Source organism: Amphibalanus amphitrite, unplaced genomic scaffold, assembly GCF_019059575.1.
Source record: "Amphibalanus amphitrite isolate SeventyFive unplaced genomic scaffold, NRLGWU_Aamphi_draft 001041F_arrow, whole genome shotgun sequence".
NCBI lineage: Eukaryota > Metazoa > Arthropoda > Thecostraca > Balanomorpha > Balanidae > Amphibalanus > Amphibalanus amphitrite.
Genome location: NW_024882535.1, coordinates 187,515 through 204,911, shown reverse-complemented (window position 1 = coordinate 204,911; position 17,397 = coordinate 187,515). Strand labels below are relative to the sequence as shown.

At 46.1% G+C, this 17,397-nt stretch overlaps 1 protein-coding gene across 1 annotated transcript; it reads left to right on the top strand.

Moving 5' to 3' along the window:
* Positions 1-14,412: 14,412 nt before the first annotated feature.
* Positions 14,413-15,813, top strand: LOC122369491 (glycine-rich cell wall structural protein 2-like). Its single transcript, XM_043344283.1, has 4 exons — positions 14,413-14,446; positions 14,635-14,714; positions 14,984-15,040; positions 15,324-15,813. Exons 1-4 carry the CDS (start codon positions 14,438-14,440, stop codon positions 15,673-15,675), a joined length of 498 nt encoding a protein of 165 aa, XP_043200218.1. The 5' UTR covers positions 14,413-14,437; the 3' UTR covers positions 15,676-15,813.
* The last annotated feature ends 1,584 nt before the right edge of the window (positions 15,814-17,397 follow it).

Below are 17,397 nucleotides of genomic sequence, written 5' to 3'. Positions count from 1 at the left end.
GGCTCATTGTTAAGAAGTATGCGAAAAATTAGGAAGGTGTTCTTTCTATAAATGTATTTATTTTACGTCACGATAACGGTTTCGAATAGTGATTTCGGGAGGGGAGCTTACAAATGGCGTGGTAAAGCTGCCTAGTGACATCACGGGTTACTGAAATTTCAATTCAAGTCTGAGTCATCTGAAAAAGTGAAAAGAGCCCTCTCAACCCCCCATTCAACCCTCTTTCCTATAAGCGCGAGGGTGAAAAAGGCTGTTTTGGTTTTGATATTGTTTTGGACGCCAATGACCATAGCTGTCCGAGATGAAAGTTACAGGACGCATACATGGTGTCTTCCAGAGGTCTCACAACTTGTAAATCTGGGAATTTTTCAAGGTTACATGAGATCAGGTCAGGGCCTATTTTAACATGTTAACTGGGGGGGCAAATGCCCCCGCACTCAAGAGAATTACCCCCCTAGTCGTCGAGATTTGCCCACTATAAAAATGGGCATAAAGGAACAGGGTGACAAACATACCTACTACGTAACTACTGTGACTTGTTTTGCAATGGATGTCAAATGAGTCAGTCTGTAAGTAATGACCAGTGGTGTATCTAAGGGTGGGTCATATGGGTCATGACCCCCCACCCTCTTGGGGCCCGGGGACACCACAGGCCTGCCAGGGGCACCACCGGCCTGTCAGGGGCACCACAGGCCTGTTGGGAGCACCATCAACCTAGCAAGAGCACCATAGGTCTGCCAGGGGCACCACAGACCTGCCAGGGGCCCCACCGGCCTCGCAGGGGCACCACCTTGGGCCTGTCAGGGGTACCACCACAGGCCCGCCAGGGGCACCATAGGCCTGCCAGAGGCACCATAGGCCTAGCAAGGGCGCCACGGACCTGTCAGGGGCACCAGAGGCCTAGTATGGACACCACATGCCTGGCAGGGACACCACCGGCCTCGCAGGGACTGGGACACCTTGGGCCTGTTAGTGGCACCACGTGCCTGTCGGGGACACTCCAGGCTTGTCAGGAGCACCACAGTCCTGTCAGGGCCCAGGGGCACCACCGGCCTCACGTGGACACCACCGGCCTCGCAAAGGCATCATGGGCCTGTCAGGGGCACCACGGGCCTGTCGTTGGAACTTCAGGCTTGTCAGGGGCACCACAGTTCTTTCAGATGCACCGGCGGCCTAGCACCATGGCACCATGTTTGGCCGAGGTCGCGATTCGGCGTACCTATGTCGCCTCGCATTAGCCGCGCGTTTGCAGTCTTTTCGTGGTTTCAAACGTTCAAACATGGGATATGATGTTGCTCCCATGCTTTAGGGTGGGTGTCAAGATCACCGGAAGGTCAGGTCAGATCATTTACCTTTGATGACCTCGGTTCACATTTTCGAGTTTTATATGTTTCTAGGCTAGTTTTTGGAGCTGAATTCGAATTAAGCAACCATTTGACCATTTACGAAGTAGTTTTGGTGCCTTCGTAACATGTTACGAAACTGTCAGAGGCGGTTGCCACCTACTACGAATACCCGGCAAAACCCTTACTGGTTGACCTGACCTGACCTGACCTGGCCTAAATGCATGAAGACATCATCTATGATCATAACTAACATGATATTCGTGATCACCACCCCGAAAAACCATAGCAGCCACTCTTTACGACGCTCTAACAGGTCCCGATTTTCCCGACTTTTGGGTCAATGACCTGACCTGGAAGGTCAACCGATGACCTAGGACCTTAAAATTGGGTATAATCGGCTTCCTTTCATCACGGGCAACACGGTCGTTTTTTCCGCGAAGCTCTAGCTCGATCAGGGGCGAAACGGCAAGGGGGAGGGTCCAACGGACCCCCCCCCCCTATACGCTCGCTACTGGAAACACCAATACGGGCGAGGGTTAATGGATTATTAAAGACAATTTTCCAGGTTGCCCCCCCAGTCAAATTCCCTTAAAATAGGCTCTGGATCAGGTCGGTCACGTGACATCACTGTTATAAATCAATGGGGAAATATAAAAACTGTTATTTTCAGGGGCGGCGCTGACCTATTGAAAGTAGGTATAAGGTAGGCACTTGGTAGGTAAGGCAGAAAGGCTGAATACGGAATAGGTAAAGGGGGGGAGGGAGACAGCCTTATTGCTTAGTCGGGATGCGTCAAGCAGCGACAGCAGCGTCATCTACAAAAACCATCAACTTAACTAGAGCTTACACGTCTGCCGCCAGAGGCAAACTAGTCTCTCAGTAGGAGTCTAGTTCGTTCAATATAATTTTTAAGGAACAATAGAATAACACAACAAGCATAACAAAGCTACGTACGCTGAACTTATGATAAAAATTGATAAAGTAAAATGTGCTTTATTTTACGATACATGGACATATTAAAAAAGTTAGGTTTGAGAGTTGTAAGGTAGCACCTAGTCGATGTGCCGACCATCTAGACCTTTTCTACCAAAAGGCTCAATAGCCTCAGCATGGCAATAGTCGATAATCTAGTAGGACGAGGTAGGCACAACTTAGGCAGAGGTTTTCGTCGAGGTTTTTATAGTATGATCTTTATGTGACGTTTTTTGAAAAGTTTAGGAAATTCTCTTTCGTTTCAATGCATTTTGAAAAACGAGAAACAAAAGATTTTTAACAAAAGCAATCAGGCAAACAAAAGCCACGATATAGTGATGATTTAGACGCAGGGGAGACGGCAATTGACGTAGGCACTGCCTACCTTGCCTATATGGAGAGCCGCCCCTGGTTATTTTGGCGCCGAGAATGATCTAAAACTATCCCACGTACATGGTATCGTGATTTCATGCACTCCTTGCAAAGTCCAATGCTTTACTTTTGCATTGTTAACCTTGCGTGACGTCATTTATGACGTCACTAGGGTCGTACGAGTTTTTCGTCAATAACTCCCGATCAAATAGAGCTAGAGAGTCGGGAAAGCCACCAATGGACTCGGGAAGACCTTCCGAATCGAATGATATGCCATATGATACCCTTTGCCCAGCTTCGTGACCTGAGGGGCTCTGACCTGACCTTGACCCGAGGTCAACTACTTAAGTTGACCTCACCCTAGCAAAAAGTATACCATTCGACGCACCTGAGCTAGGCGAACACAATGATGCCAAAATCGCGACTCTGCGGCCATTTTTGCGAAGTTATTTACTAAAAACCGAACCCGTAACTTCAGTCACGTGACCTGACCTCAGGCGCTACCGGTTAACCTGTGACCTTAAAATCGGGTACCAATCGCTGCGAATTGTAACGGCACACACGCCCGTTTTTTCCGCGAGGCTCTAGCTCTATTAGAAGCGAAACGGCGTGCTGACTGCTGGGGTCGTATCAACCCCTCCGAAACCCATTTTGTTTGCGGGAAAATGAGGAACTTATAGAAAGAACACCTTTCTAATTTTTTGCATGTCGATTTGCAATGACATGAAGATTATTTTGAAAAACTAAAAATGTGAAAAATTTTGGTCCCAAAAGTCATTAGAGGCAAATGAAAAAAGATTAAGGTTTTTGCTCAACAATGAAATTTTTTCTTTGGAATTTTTAAATAGTAATATTAATTTTTGATTCATCGCAAGCTTAGTGTTGTTTACTTTTTGTTGGTTGCTTAACCCGTTCTTGAGTTATAGGCCATCAAACTCACCGTTACATACCGAAGTTAAAAAATGTAATGCAATATAACTCAAAAACTTTTGATCTGAGAAGTCTGATATTTTGCCAGGCGTCTTTGGGGCCTATATAACCACCCCTATATATATATATAACCACCCCTAGGACCGATTTTCATTAAAATCTGAGAGATGAGGGTGACGGGCCTGGTACGATCTATCCACGACAAATCGACAAATAAAAAATTAAATTTGCACCCTCATATTTTATTCTTCGTTGAAAACTGGTGTAAGTGGTTGTGATAGGCGGGGAAGCCAGCTGTGGCAAGGATTTTTTTCTTCGAACAACGGTTTCCGAGATATAGCCTCGGGCAATTCCTGGAGTTCGCGCTGCAGCCCTATGTTTGGCGGCCTATAACTCAGAAACTATTGTTTTTTTTACAATAAAAACTTTATATGGTTCAACTCACAATCAACCAACAAACATTTTGGCTATCTCGGATTTTCAATTTTTGAAAATTTTGATCACGTGACCTTTTGTCCTATTTTTCGAAGAGTGACCTTGATATTGACCCCACTGAAAGTTGCAATTTTGTCTGATGACGATTAAAGCCTTATCGATTGTCATTCATATGCGATAATAAAAAAAGTGGTTATCGCCCTGCGTTGACCTCAGGTCAGGTCATTTTTATGACCTGTCCATTATTACGAGCGGGAGCGACAGCGAGATCTCGAGAATAAAGCAAGATAGCGACAAGCGGTAAACGGTAAAGGGTACACACGGATAAGGTCTATAATTTTTACTGAGGTCATTTTCAGGTCAGGTCAAAGATGACGTCACAGGAGCTAAAAGGTCAAAATAGCGGCACTATACATATATATGAAGTTTTTCTCGAATAACTTTCAAGGTATCCCAGCTAGGAACAAACTAATAGCACCATCGTGATCCTCTCGTCGATCCGCATAGAAACATATGTATGTTGACCTCGAAAGGTCGAAAGGTCAAAAGTTGACCTTATATCACGTGACCTAAGGTCAGCTTTTCACCTTTCGACCTTTGGAGGTCAACATACATATGTTTCGATGCGGATCGACGAGAGGATCTTGATGGTGCTATTAGTTTGTTCCTAGCTGGGATACCTTGAAAGTTATTCGAGAAAAACTTCATATATATGTTTAGTGCCGCTATTTTGACTTCCTTTTAGCTCTTGTGACGTCATCTTTGACCTGACCTGAAAATGACCTCAGTAAAAATTATAGACCTTATCCGTGTGTACCCTATACCGTTTACCGCTTGTCGCTATCTTGCTTTATTCTCGAGATCTCGCTGTCACTCCCGCTCGTAATAATGGACAGGTCATAAAAATGACCTGACCTGAGGTCAACGCAGGGCGATAACCACTTTTTTATTATCGCATTTGAATGACAATTGATAAGGCTTTAATCGTCATCAGACAAAATTGCAACTTTCAGTGGGAAAAATATCAAGATCACTCTTCGAAAAATAGGACAAAAGGTCACGTGATCAAAATTTTCAAAAATTGAAAATCCGAGATAGCCAAAATGTTTGTTGGTTGATTGTGAGTTGAACCATATGAAGTTTTTATCGTAAAAAACTAATAGTTTCTGAGTTATAGGCCGCCAAACATAGGGCTGCAGCGCGAACTCCAAGAATTGCCCGAGGCTATATCTCGGAAACCGTAGTTCGAAGAAAAAAATCCTTGCCACAGCTGGCTTCCCCGCCCATCACAACCCATTAGACCAATTTTAAGCAAAAAATAAAATATGAGGGTGCAGGGTACTTGTCGATTATCGTGGAATGCCCCACCTATCAACTGAAGAAGTTTTGTAAACGATAGACTGAACCAACCAGAGCAGTATAAAAGGCACCACCGAGATTCGAACTCGGGATCTCCTGTTTACTAGACAGGCGCTTTAACCAACTAAGCCATTTTTTTTTTTTTGGGTTAGGCCCTTTCGGTCGACAAGACCATTGCAGAGCCGGAAGGATGATAGGAATTAGGGGGAGACATTGGTCTTGTAACGCGCCGCCTGTGGCTGACTGTCGTTGTGAAGATGTTGCCTTCGTCACGGCTCGCCCTCCTCCCCGGACAGAGTCAGGTGGGAGGTCCGTTTGATGATGTATTGGCGAGCGACAGCAGACAGAGTAACCACTAGCGGCTAGCGTTGTCCCGGAGTGAGATGTGTGTGCCTCGGAGCCCCGCCGCAGACTGCCCTTCTCGGTCCGGAACAGAGGGTAGTACGCACCCGGGCCGAGCCACTCGTTACCAGTTCAAACCAGTACAGAGTGCCCTCTGCCCGGCTACGCCCACTCTAGTTCTTTTCCATCAGGCAGTCCCGGGTCCGATAGCCACCAGAGCTCGGTCCGCGCAGGGACTGGCACTGCTTAATAGAATAATAGAATAACATTTCAACACCTCCGGCGGCCGCAGGCGCGTGAACTGTATATTTGTCTAGCGACACACCCGGGCGGCAGCGCGCCGGCGTACGGTGGCCGGCGGCCGGCGGTGAGCGCTGCACGCCTGGACCGGCGCGTGGGGAGGAGAGCTAGTGCTTTTCAGCTTGCTGATAAAACACGAAAATGCTATTCTATACTGATAAAAATGAAAATGCTATTCTACAAAATTGCATAAAAAAAATATAATCCATGTCTGGCTGTTACAGTCTGGGCAGGCACCCTAGAGAGTCGCCGGGGCTGAGCCCGTCCATAGGACAGGCCGACCAGCCCCCCAAGCACTCTCTGCACCCGGCTACGGGGTGCAGCTCCCTCGGGAGCAGCGGTGCCGCTCCAAGAGAGCAGCCCGCATGAGATAAAGTTGCCTGTCCAGCCCGGAAGGGGGTTGTGGCGTGGAGGAGAAGGATTTCAGTATCCTGAGGATAGAAGCACGGATAGGTGAAATAGGTGAAACTAAGCCATGGCGCCACAACCTATTTATAGAAGCATTCAAATTGCTCCAAAATGGAATTGATTTTGAATTAAGGTCATCACGGGTCATATAACTATTCTATTTTTTCTCATAACCATTATCTAGCGTCGTACTGGTGGTCTGAATTCTGGTCATGGACGCTGCCCCTACGTGAGTGTGCGAGCATGTTTTTGTTTTCATTATTTATATGAAGAAGGGCAGCGCGGGCAGGGGCAGGAGGACCTTCGCGTGGGGAGCGCCGGGGAGGTATCCCACAGCTCTCCCCGGCCGGGACGGTATCCTACAGCTCTCCACGGGGCCGGGACGATTAGTTCAGGATAAAGGTCACGTCACCAGACGTCATCGAATGTCGAATTTTCTTTTTTGACAATTTTCAACAAATTGGTGCACAAGCATGCATGTAAATAAATACAGATATAAAAATAAAACTGAATGGAACCCTAAAAGTTTCAACTTCTGGTAGGTATAGTATATACTATATAGTATACTTCATCTGTTGGTAGGTATAGTAACTCTGGCTGCCATGGGCGTAGGAACGGCTGGAACATTGTGGGTGCATGGGTGCAGAAATCCAGCCATGGCCGGTGAAGCAGGGGGGGGGGGGGGGTAGGGAGCGACACCCGGGCGAAGGCTCGTTACGAGCTTTGAGGGTGTACCATGTCGAAAAGGTACCGACCGATAAGTGCATTTGGAAGCATTGACCCTCGCATGTGTACGGGTGTCGGATGACCCCCCCCCCATGGTTTTTCGCAAATAACTCGCGCAAAAAGCGGCCGAATGCGACAAAACTTTTAGTACCCTCGAGTTGATCAGTTTTACACCTACTTTGAAAATTTCATGACCCTGACCCAAAAGACCTTTGACCTGTGACCTGATTCTCGAGACCATGTTCGGCCTGAATCGCGATTTGGCGTATGTCAGCTCACATTATCCGCGCGTTTCCAGTCTTTTTGTGATTGTAGACGTCCAAACATGTGAAATGATGTTCTTCCCATGCATCACGGTGGGTGTGAAGGTCACCTGAAGGTCAGGTCAGGTCACTGACCTTTGATGACCTCGGTTCACTTTTTCTAGTTTTACATGTTTCTAGGGTAATTTATCGGGCTAATTTCGAATTTAGCATCCATTTGAACGTTTACGAAGTAGTTTTAGTGCCTTCGTAACATGCTACGACGCCGTCAGTGGTAGTTGACACCTACTATGGATAGCCGGTAGGACGCCTAATGGTTGACCTGACCTGACCTGACCCGATCTGGCCTAAATGCATGAAGAAATCATCTGTGATCAAAACTAACATCAAATATTCGTGATCAGCACCCCGAAAAACCCGATAACAGCTTCACTTTACGCAGTTCTAGCAGGTCCCGATTTTCCCGACTTTTAGAATATTGACCTGACCTGGAAGGTCAACCAATGACCTAGGACCTTAACACGCGCACTGCAGCGGGTCTGAGCCGAACACGAACTGCAGGGGGGGGGTTTGAAAACAACCCCCCCTGAGATCTCGAAAACGGCGCAACGTAGCGACAAGCGGTAAACGGCGTTGGATAGGTTAAGATGAGATCGACAAGAAATACAAAGATCATTTTTGGGTCAGGTCAAAAACGAGGTCACCAGAGGTCACCGAAGACAAAATGTTACGATTTTCACAACAGGAATTTCGCGGTAGTTTTTCTTGAAAAACTTGTCTTGCACACAAGACAGAGGATCGATTCGAACGCCATCGTTCTTAGCTCGTCAAGGCGCATCGAATGTTATGTAATATGACCTCGAAAGGTCAAGTTGAAAATTTGACCTCAGGTCAAGGTCATGACCTGACCGAAATAGGTCATGTTGCATATCATTCGATCCGCATTGACGAGAAAAACACGATAAACGCCGAACGGAGTCTCTATCTCTACTCAATCTCAAGTTATTGAAGAAAAACCGCTGGTGACCTCAGGTGACCTAAGATGACCTAGAGATCACCTTCCAAAGGTCATAAGTGATATGTTTCGGTGAAATCACCAACAGGGACCTGTAATACTATGATCCTGAGTGTATTGAAGTCATAGGAGGCATTCAGAGTAAGTTGAAATTTCTCCCATTGACTTATAATGGGCCGGTCGCAAAAATGACCTGACCTTAGGTCATCGATATAAAAATTCCGAGATATACAAGTTGTAGCCCGTGATGACTTTACTATTTCCTGTGGGTTTCAAGATCATTTCTCAACAACTGTGGGCTTGGTGGGATTGCAAACTTCGAAATTTACGTTTCGAGGTAGGGTCACTTGACCTGACTTGGTGACCTGACCATAGGTCACCTGGGGTCAAAATTTTTACTCAAGGTGTGCAAAAGTTGTGAGAACAGGTATGCAAAATTTGGCGGCGCTACGCGCCGCCGTTTTCTCGCAATTTGCGAAAAACCACAGGGGGGGTTGAAAACAACCCCCCCTGCAGTGCGCGTGTTAACCCTCGCACGACCAGGCCATTTCTCATAACACGAACGACCAGGGGGGGGGGGGTTGTTACGACCCCCCCCTGGCGTTTCGAAACGGAAGGTCGTAGAGCTTAGCGGAAAAAAACAACGGATTGCTCTCAACGAGATCTCGCGATTGGTGGTATATTTTTTGGTCCTAGGTCAACATTTGACCTACTTTTGACTGGTCAAAGGTCAAATTTTCGGAAAAATAGACTTTTTTCAACTTTCGGCGGCGATTGCGGCAAAACGGTGGGAGATATCGACTTGAAACCTTCACTATCGTGTTCCTTGATCATTTCTCTATCGTTTGGTATGTATTTCGTTTCCCTAGCTCTAAAAATGGCGCGTTGGGAGCGCCGGAAGTCGGCAAGGTCACAGTCGGCGGCAGAAATTCGAAAAATCAAAATTTAAATTTTTGAAATCTGATTGTATTTTTGGATTTGGGAGGTCCATTTGCTCCCTATAGAAGCTAATATTGCTGCATATTCCCATTGAGGTGACAAGAATTAGCAAAATAGTGGTTCGGGCGCTTTTCAAAAATAGTACCGGACGCTGTTCCACTTGTGACGTCATAGCTCCGTGACCTGACCTGACCCGGTCAAATTTCTTATACCATATGATAGCCAATACTTGCCCCAACATGCATGGGAAGTTTCATCACGATCCATCAACCGATGTCCGTACCACCGGCAGGAAACCTCGGGCGTTGGCACTCAGTTTGTGAAAATCCGGCCGGAGGCTGTACCTCTTATGGCGTCATAACTCCGTGACCTGACATGACCCGATCAATTTTTTTTCGGCAAAAGATGCGCAAAGGTTGCCCCAGAGGGTATTGAAAATTTCAGCCCGCTACGACAAGCCGTTTAGCGTGCACTTCGAAAAAACCTCAGGGGGGGGGGGGTTGATACAACCCCCCCTAGGCGGTCTAGGGTTAAAATTGGGTTTCATCGGCTTCCTCTCGTCACAGACAATGCCCTCGTTTTTTTCCGCGAAGCTCTAGCTCGATCAGGGACCGAACGGCAGGGGGTCCGACCGACCCCCCTCCCCCTACACATTAGAAGCTGGAAAACGCCGCACACATGCGAGGGTTAAAGGGACCCTCCCACCTTCAAAAAAGTTAATGAATTGGCATGAAAGTGATGTCCCTTGGTTCAGAAAGAGCGAAAACGAATATCTACCAAATTTCACCGAAAAATATTCACTGGTTTTCAAGATATTAGGCTTTTACTTTTGTTTACTTTTTGGGATCTCCCCTGTTACTAGCGACTTTATTTGGAAGCAATAATTTGGCAGCCTTAAAGTGCGGCAGACGTTGCGCGCAAAGCAGCGTATACCACCACGTGTTAAAGGGACACTCCCACCTTAACATTAGTTTTGAGTTGAGATAGCCAAATTGGTGGCCATGGCCTGCAAATACCGGTTTGGGCACTCACAACATCGAAAAATGCTTTAATTCGAAGATATGGAATTTCAAACTTGCAGTTTTCGGATTCTAAGGGGCTAATGCATTGGAATGCCCCCTTAGAATTTGTGACGTCAGCGGAGATCTAACGATTTTTAAATCTTAGACTAAAACCATCGTTAACACGTGGTGGTATACGCTGCTTTGCGCGCAACGTCTGCCGCACTTTAAGGCTGCCAAATTATTGCTTCCAAATAAAGTCGCTAGTAACAGGGGAGATCCCAAAAAGTAAACAAAAGTAAAAGCCTAATATCTTGAAAACCAGTGAATGTTTTTCGGTGAAATTTGGTAGATATTCGTTTTCGCTCTTTCTGAACCAAGGGACATCACATTCATGCCAATTCATTAACTTTTTTGAAGGTGGGAGGGTCCCTTTAACGATGGTTTTAGTCTAAGATTTAAAAATCGTTAGATCTCCGCTGACGTCACAAATTCTAAGGGGGCATTCCAATGCATTAGCCCCTTAGAATCCAAAAACTGCAAGTTTGAAATTCCATATCTTCGAATTAAAGCATTTTTCGATGTTGTGAGTGGCCAAACCGGTATTTGCAGGCCATGGCCACCAATTCGGCTATCTCAACTCAAAACTAATGTTAAGGTGGGAGTGTCCCTTTAACCCGCGCACCGACGGGGGTCCGCGCCAACTTCGCACCGACGGGGGGGGGGGGCGGATGACCGCCCCCCCCCTGAGATCTCGAGAACGAAGCAAGATAGCGACAAGCGGTAAACGGCATCGGATACGCACGGTCAAGATCTACAATTTTTACAAAGGTCATTTTCAGGTCAGGTCAAAGATGACGTCACAGGGGTCGAAAAAGTCAAAATGGCGGCGCTAGATATTGAGAGAGTTTTTCTCGAATAACTTTCGAATTAGTCAAGATAGGAACAAACTAAGGGCATCATCGTGATCCTCTCGTCAATCCGCATCGAATGATATATATGTTGACCTCGAAAGGTCAAGGTCAAAGGTTGACTTCAGGTCACGTGACCTCGAGGTCATCATGTATATCATTCGATGCGTCTTGACGAGCTGAACACAATACCATCCACGCGGCTGTATCTTGTTCCTGTACGGAGTTATTGGCCAAAAACCTTTGGTGACCCTTGATGACGTCACATGACCTCACAGCTGCCCAACAGCAAAACAGACCTCAAGGTAGTGAAGGTTGATCGTATATGAAGTCATGTATGGTATATGGGGCCATTCCGACCCGTTTTAGTGGTAAAAACAGGGAGTTGATTTTTCCCCCATTGACTTATAATGGGGAGGTCGCAAAATTGACCTGACCTTAGGTCACCGATATCAAAATTCAGAGATATACAAATTGTAGCTACTAATGACCTAATAACATTCTGCGACTTTCAAAGGCCTCCGACATCTACTGTAGCTCTGGTACGGTGACAAATTTGCAAAAAAGTGACTTGAGGTTGGGTCATTCAAAGTGACCTGGTGACCTGACCTTGAAGGGTAGGAGGTTCAAACTTGCACACCATGTGTAAAATTGATGAGGGAATAGTCCTACCAAATTTCGCGCGCCGCGGTTTTCCCGCTATTCGCGAAAAACCTCAGGGGGGGCGGATATCCGCCCCCCCGTCGGTGCGCGGGTTAATATTGTCAATATTGACTACCGCAAAAAGTAAAAGCGGCCAACTGAGCCATTTTCGAGGATACCGGCCTAAAAATTTTGACAGTGGGTCATCGCTTCGATATGTGTTCAATCACATGCCCCAGTTCCCTTTTTTCAGCACAAATGTAAGTTTTGAAGACCATCACAGTAGCAAATGCTTCGAAAGATGGATAGTAGGCAACATATCCTGAATTTACCGTGCTGCATGGGAAGTAGTGTTGATGAGAAATGGGGTTTTTGTTTCAGATTATTGTGGGTGCAGAATACATTGTCTGCACCCACTGGAGAAATATTGTGGGTGCAGCTGCACCCTTGCACCCATGGTTCCTACGCTTATGCTGGCTGCGGTTGAGATTGCCATTTTTTGTGGGTCTGGGTGACTCCAGGTGACCTAGTGACTTGAACTGACATGAACTGAGCTTGAACTCGTACAAACTGAGGAAATGATGCCTCAACAGAATCTGAAAATTTAGCTGTCTGTTTATGAAAGTTTATAAATTACTGGTTAAAAAAAAACCTAAGTGTGGGGAGGAGGTAAAAACGCCCCCGCACAACATGGGCTAAACGAGAACACAAACTTTAACGAACCATTTAACCCTTGCCGGAAGGAAGGGGGTTATTTGATTCAGTTTAGCAAAAGCGCGGCATGCTCGATTTTTTTCCGTAAAGCTCAGATTTCAATTGGGATGAAACGGCTACGACCTGTTAAACATTAGCTTGGTCATATCCACATTCACTGAAAAAAAAAACACTGATAGCAGTAAGCTTCATTTGTCAAAAAATGAAAACCTTGTCAAAAATGAAAACCATTGCAGCGATTGGAAACAAAACTCGATTTCAGCCTTCGCCGGTGTCCACCTTTCCAAATAACGGTTTGTCCTCAAGGCCGACAGGGGAGATAAAATCCCTCTGGCCATTTTGCACGTAATTGAGCTAGACCTTCACAGGAAAAAGGAAGGCCTTTGCGAGATGCAGTGACTGGTACTCGAGGTCAACCGGGGACCTCTGAGGTCATGTCAAGTGTCCCATGGGGCTGCTTCGATGTTCGGTGAACTGCTTCGATAAAAAGTGCATGGCGGAACGGCGATTTTGGCACAATTTGCCTGATATGATCCGGCGCGAATGATATAATTTTGTTAGGGCAAGGTCAACTTAAAGAGTTTGACTTATATCATTGTCAGACTACAGCCTCTCAAGGCACAAAGACGATCGAACGAGGTCATGTGAGGTCATAGCATTTGACTTAGCAACTTTTCTTGAGTTCAATGGTGCCTTTTACGACTCGATATCTCGACGATCGAAAGCTAAACGAAAACCTCAGATGACCTAAGTGGCGTTACAACAAAAAAGTTCAGTGTCGGACCTTGCAAGAAGTGAATCAAATCACTATTCCATGTGATGGAGGTAATCTTCGATTACTTTCGGCGGACAAATAGCAGTTCCCATATTTTCCCTTGGACTTGAAATGGTGATTGGTGAGGTCACCTGACCGACCTGACCTCAGTTACGACCTGAGAATATAAAGTAGCGACACTTTCACGACCGTGCAGACTGGTTCAATTATGACGTTTTAGGCCAGTGGCCTGATCTGAACTAAAAGTCCGGTTGGGGACACAGCCTTTAGCCTGAATAAAGAATACATGGCCTGATATTCAGTTCTCAAGCAGCACGTTCCAAGCAATATAATGACGAAAAAAGCAATTTGGTGACATTTGAGAATGACCCCGCCCCCTCGGTCGGCGAGGGTTGGACTTTTGCGACTTTTACAACGTCATCTATAAAGTTCAATAGAAGCTGGAATATTAGTCGTTTTCACGACGGCTATCTGGCACATGGTTCACATTTCGTGCAGAGTTGGTGTTAATTTGGTCAAATTAAGTTCATTGTGTTTCTTAGTTATCAATTTCGTCAGTAAAATTGTCAGATTGGGTTCCATAGTCGCTTATATACCTGATTTGTCCAATTACCAGTCATTATTTTCTATTAAAAACCATTCATGATATGAAGATATTTGTTGTAAAAGAGACTTAGTGCATATTTGGTCCAGGTTGGCGCATTCACCTGATAACCCGTCGTGAAAGCGGCTATTTTTTACCTTGATCTATGTAGGTGAGCACATTAATGAACAACCCCTCACGGTTCGCTTTGTCAGTATTGGTTGACTGTGTCCGGACCCTCGGGGTTTTCCGTTCAAATCACGACACACATGTTGAGCCAATATCTCCCGGTGACGGGGAGGTCACGACCTGACCGACCCTGAGGGGGGGGGGGGGCACCAGCTGTATATAACGCTAGCTTATGGCTAGCAGAGACGCAGACCTCACCCACCAGCCGAACAAACATGCTCAAGGTAAGGTACTGCAACAGTGGCATGTCTTGACGAGGTAGGCGCTATCTGCAACCGCAGTTCACGATACAATTACAAGATACCTAAGAAATACGGGAAAATCTACGAAGCTACAGTTTATTTTATTTGACGGATACTGTGTTATATTTCAATGCTTCAATGGCGTGCTAACTCCCAGTAAATGTTTTCAGTTTGTCGTCCTTGCGGTGTGTGTGACCCTGGCCGCTGCCGGAGGCTATGGGGGCGCTCAGAGCCACGCCAACGTCGAAATGTAAGTGAGGGTTTGTCAATTATTCTGGCTAGATTAGATGATGGCTTTATATTCTTCAATAAGGCGTCGGCAACTGTATTCGTTTTACCTAAATGCGTTGCAAAACCGATCTCAAACTTCTTATTTCGAAAAGTATTCAACTCCACGTAGTTTTAATAAATAAAGCTTATAATTAATCTTCAGAAACCATAAAGTACCCTTATAAGTCATATGCACGCTGAACACCGATACATTACGTGCGAAATAATGTTTTTTGTTATTTTTTTCAGCTACAACGCGTGGGGAGGTGCTAAATACGGTGTGAAAAATCAGCACGCAGTGAACGTGTAAGTAACAAGCAGGTCCAACATTTCAGTTTAACCATTAAAAAATATACGGCAAAGATTGTTGTCAATTTTCTTGCATTTTTCTTAAGGCGGTTTGTAATCTTTTTGAGTAAGTGCTTCTATTTTCGATTACCCACCACTGTCTTCAAACGCTTCATTTGTAAAACTTATGTTTAATGGATGCATACATCAATATAAGAAAAATAAAAACTATATAGCAGGCCTTGAAAAGTATATGTTAAAGGTGACACATTGACATCAATGCCAATCCTTTTTTCTCCAGAGGCGGGCACGGCGGTGGAAAGGGTTACGGCGGGGGATACAGTAAATTTGCCGGCGGAAACGCACAGATCTACGCCGAAGGACACGGCTCTGGTGGATCCGGATACGGCTCTGGTGGATCCGGATACGGCTCTGGTGGATCCGGATACGGCTCTGTTGGATCCGGATACGGCGGTGGACATGGTGGATACGGCGGCGGACACGGCGGATCCGGCGGTGGATATTCCTACAAGTACAGCGCCGATGTCGGTCACGATGGATCCGGCGGATCTGGCCATGGGGGTGGACACGGCGGATCCGGCTATGGAGGCGGACACGGTGGATCCGGTCACGGATCCGGATACGGCCACTAAGGTGATTCCCGTCGCTGTATGAGCTCGTGTTTGCATGATGCGGTAATGGTTGTCCGTTGTGCTGTCGTGGTTTGAGCTGAGCGTCTATATATGTTTGTGAGACGTAATTGATAATACACTACGAGTGGAACGCCGAAATTTGGCTGCCTTCCCCGGGATATTGGCGATGTAACGATTTTTTGATGTGTCAAACGAAGATGAATAAAATACATCGAAAGCGTTCTATATTTATAGAGCTTGAAAAATACGGTTAAGGAGTTGGGAAGGCAGATTCAGTTTAGTAAGAGCGCGGCATGTTCGATTTTCCCGTGAAGCTCAGATTTCAATTGGGATGAAACGGCTTTGGAAGGTCTCTACGATCTGTTTAACCCGCGCCCGGCTGGGGGTCTTGGATTTCCACGCCCTGCTGGGGGGGGGGGGTGTTTAAACACCCCCCCCTTCTAACTCGGCTCCTGGGCCACGTAGCGATACGCGGAAGGCGGCGTTCGAAAGAGCGTCAAAAATAATGAGGAAATCATTTCAGACAATTTTTTGTTCAGGTCAAAGGTCAGGTCACCAGAGGTCATTGAAGGCAAAATTTCGCCGATTTCCAGGTCGAATGTCGACAATTTCCAAGAAGCCAACGCATAACTCGGGAACCAATAGAGCTACAGCGCCGCAGAAAAGCGCATTCGATAGCCCTATTAACGCCCTTTCTGAGTAATTCTCTCAGATTTGACCTAACGTCAACGGATTTGCCTGCAGTGGGCAAAAACTGCAAAAATAGCCGATTTTTTCGGAAACAGTTTTTCTGCAATAACTTTTGACCCATGCCTTGCACGAGCTTACTTTTACCGGCATCGTGTTCCTCTCGTCAAGACGCATCGAATGAACTATAAGTTGACCTTGAAAGGTCAACTTGAAAATTTGACCTCAGGTCAAGGTCATGACCTGACCGGAAAGGGTCATGTTGCATATCAGTCGATCCGTATCGTCGAGCTGAACACATCTAAGGCGTTTTCATCGCTCTAGCATGCATCTATCAAAAGTTATTTGCAAAAAACTGTTAGATACCATTCGTGACCTAAGATGACCTCAGGGCATAAACAGGGGTCACGGACACCATTTTCATGTTCAGTGTGTCTAAACCACTTGTAATTCGGTGTTTGGGAGTGTTTATAATGTCTTTCGTCCAAAGGAGGCGCATTTCAATTTTCTCCCATTGACTTATAATGGGGAGGTCGCAAAATTGACCTGACCTTAGGTCATCGATATCAAAATTCTGAGATATACATTTTGTACATACTATTACTCTTAGCAATCGCTGAAAGTTTCAAAGCGATCGGTCACTCGGTGTAGCTATGACAGACATTGAAACTTTTTATGAGGTGAGGTCACTTCAAGTGACCTGGTGACCTGACCTTGAATGACCTTGGTCTGAAATTTTCACAACATGTGTAGAATTGATGTATGATAAGGTGTACCAGAAACCTCCGCGCCGCCGTTTTTGAGATATTCGCGAAAAACACAAGGGGGGTGTTCAAACACCCCCCCCCCCCAGCAGGGCGCGGGTTAACCCGCGCCCCACTGGGGTCTGCGTATAACACGCCCTACGGGGGGGGGGGGCTCTCCATAGCCCCCTCCTAACTCCGAAACTACTGGGCCAATCGTCAAAATTCAAACGGCATCTGATGGCCCCGGAAAAACTGTCGAACGAAACCTAATTTCATTGACCTCGATGTC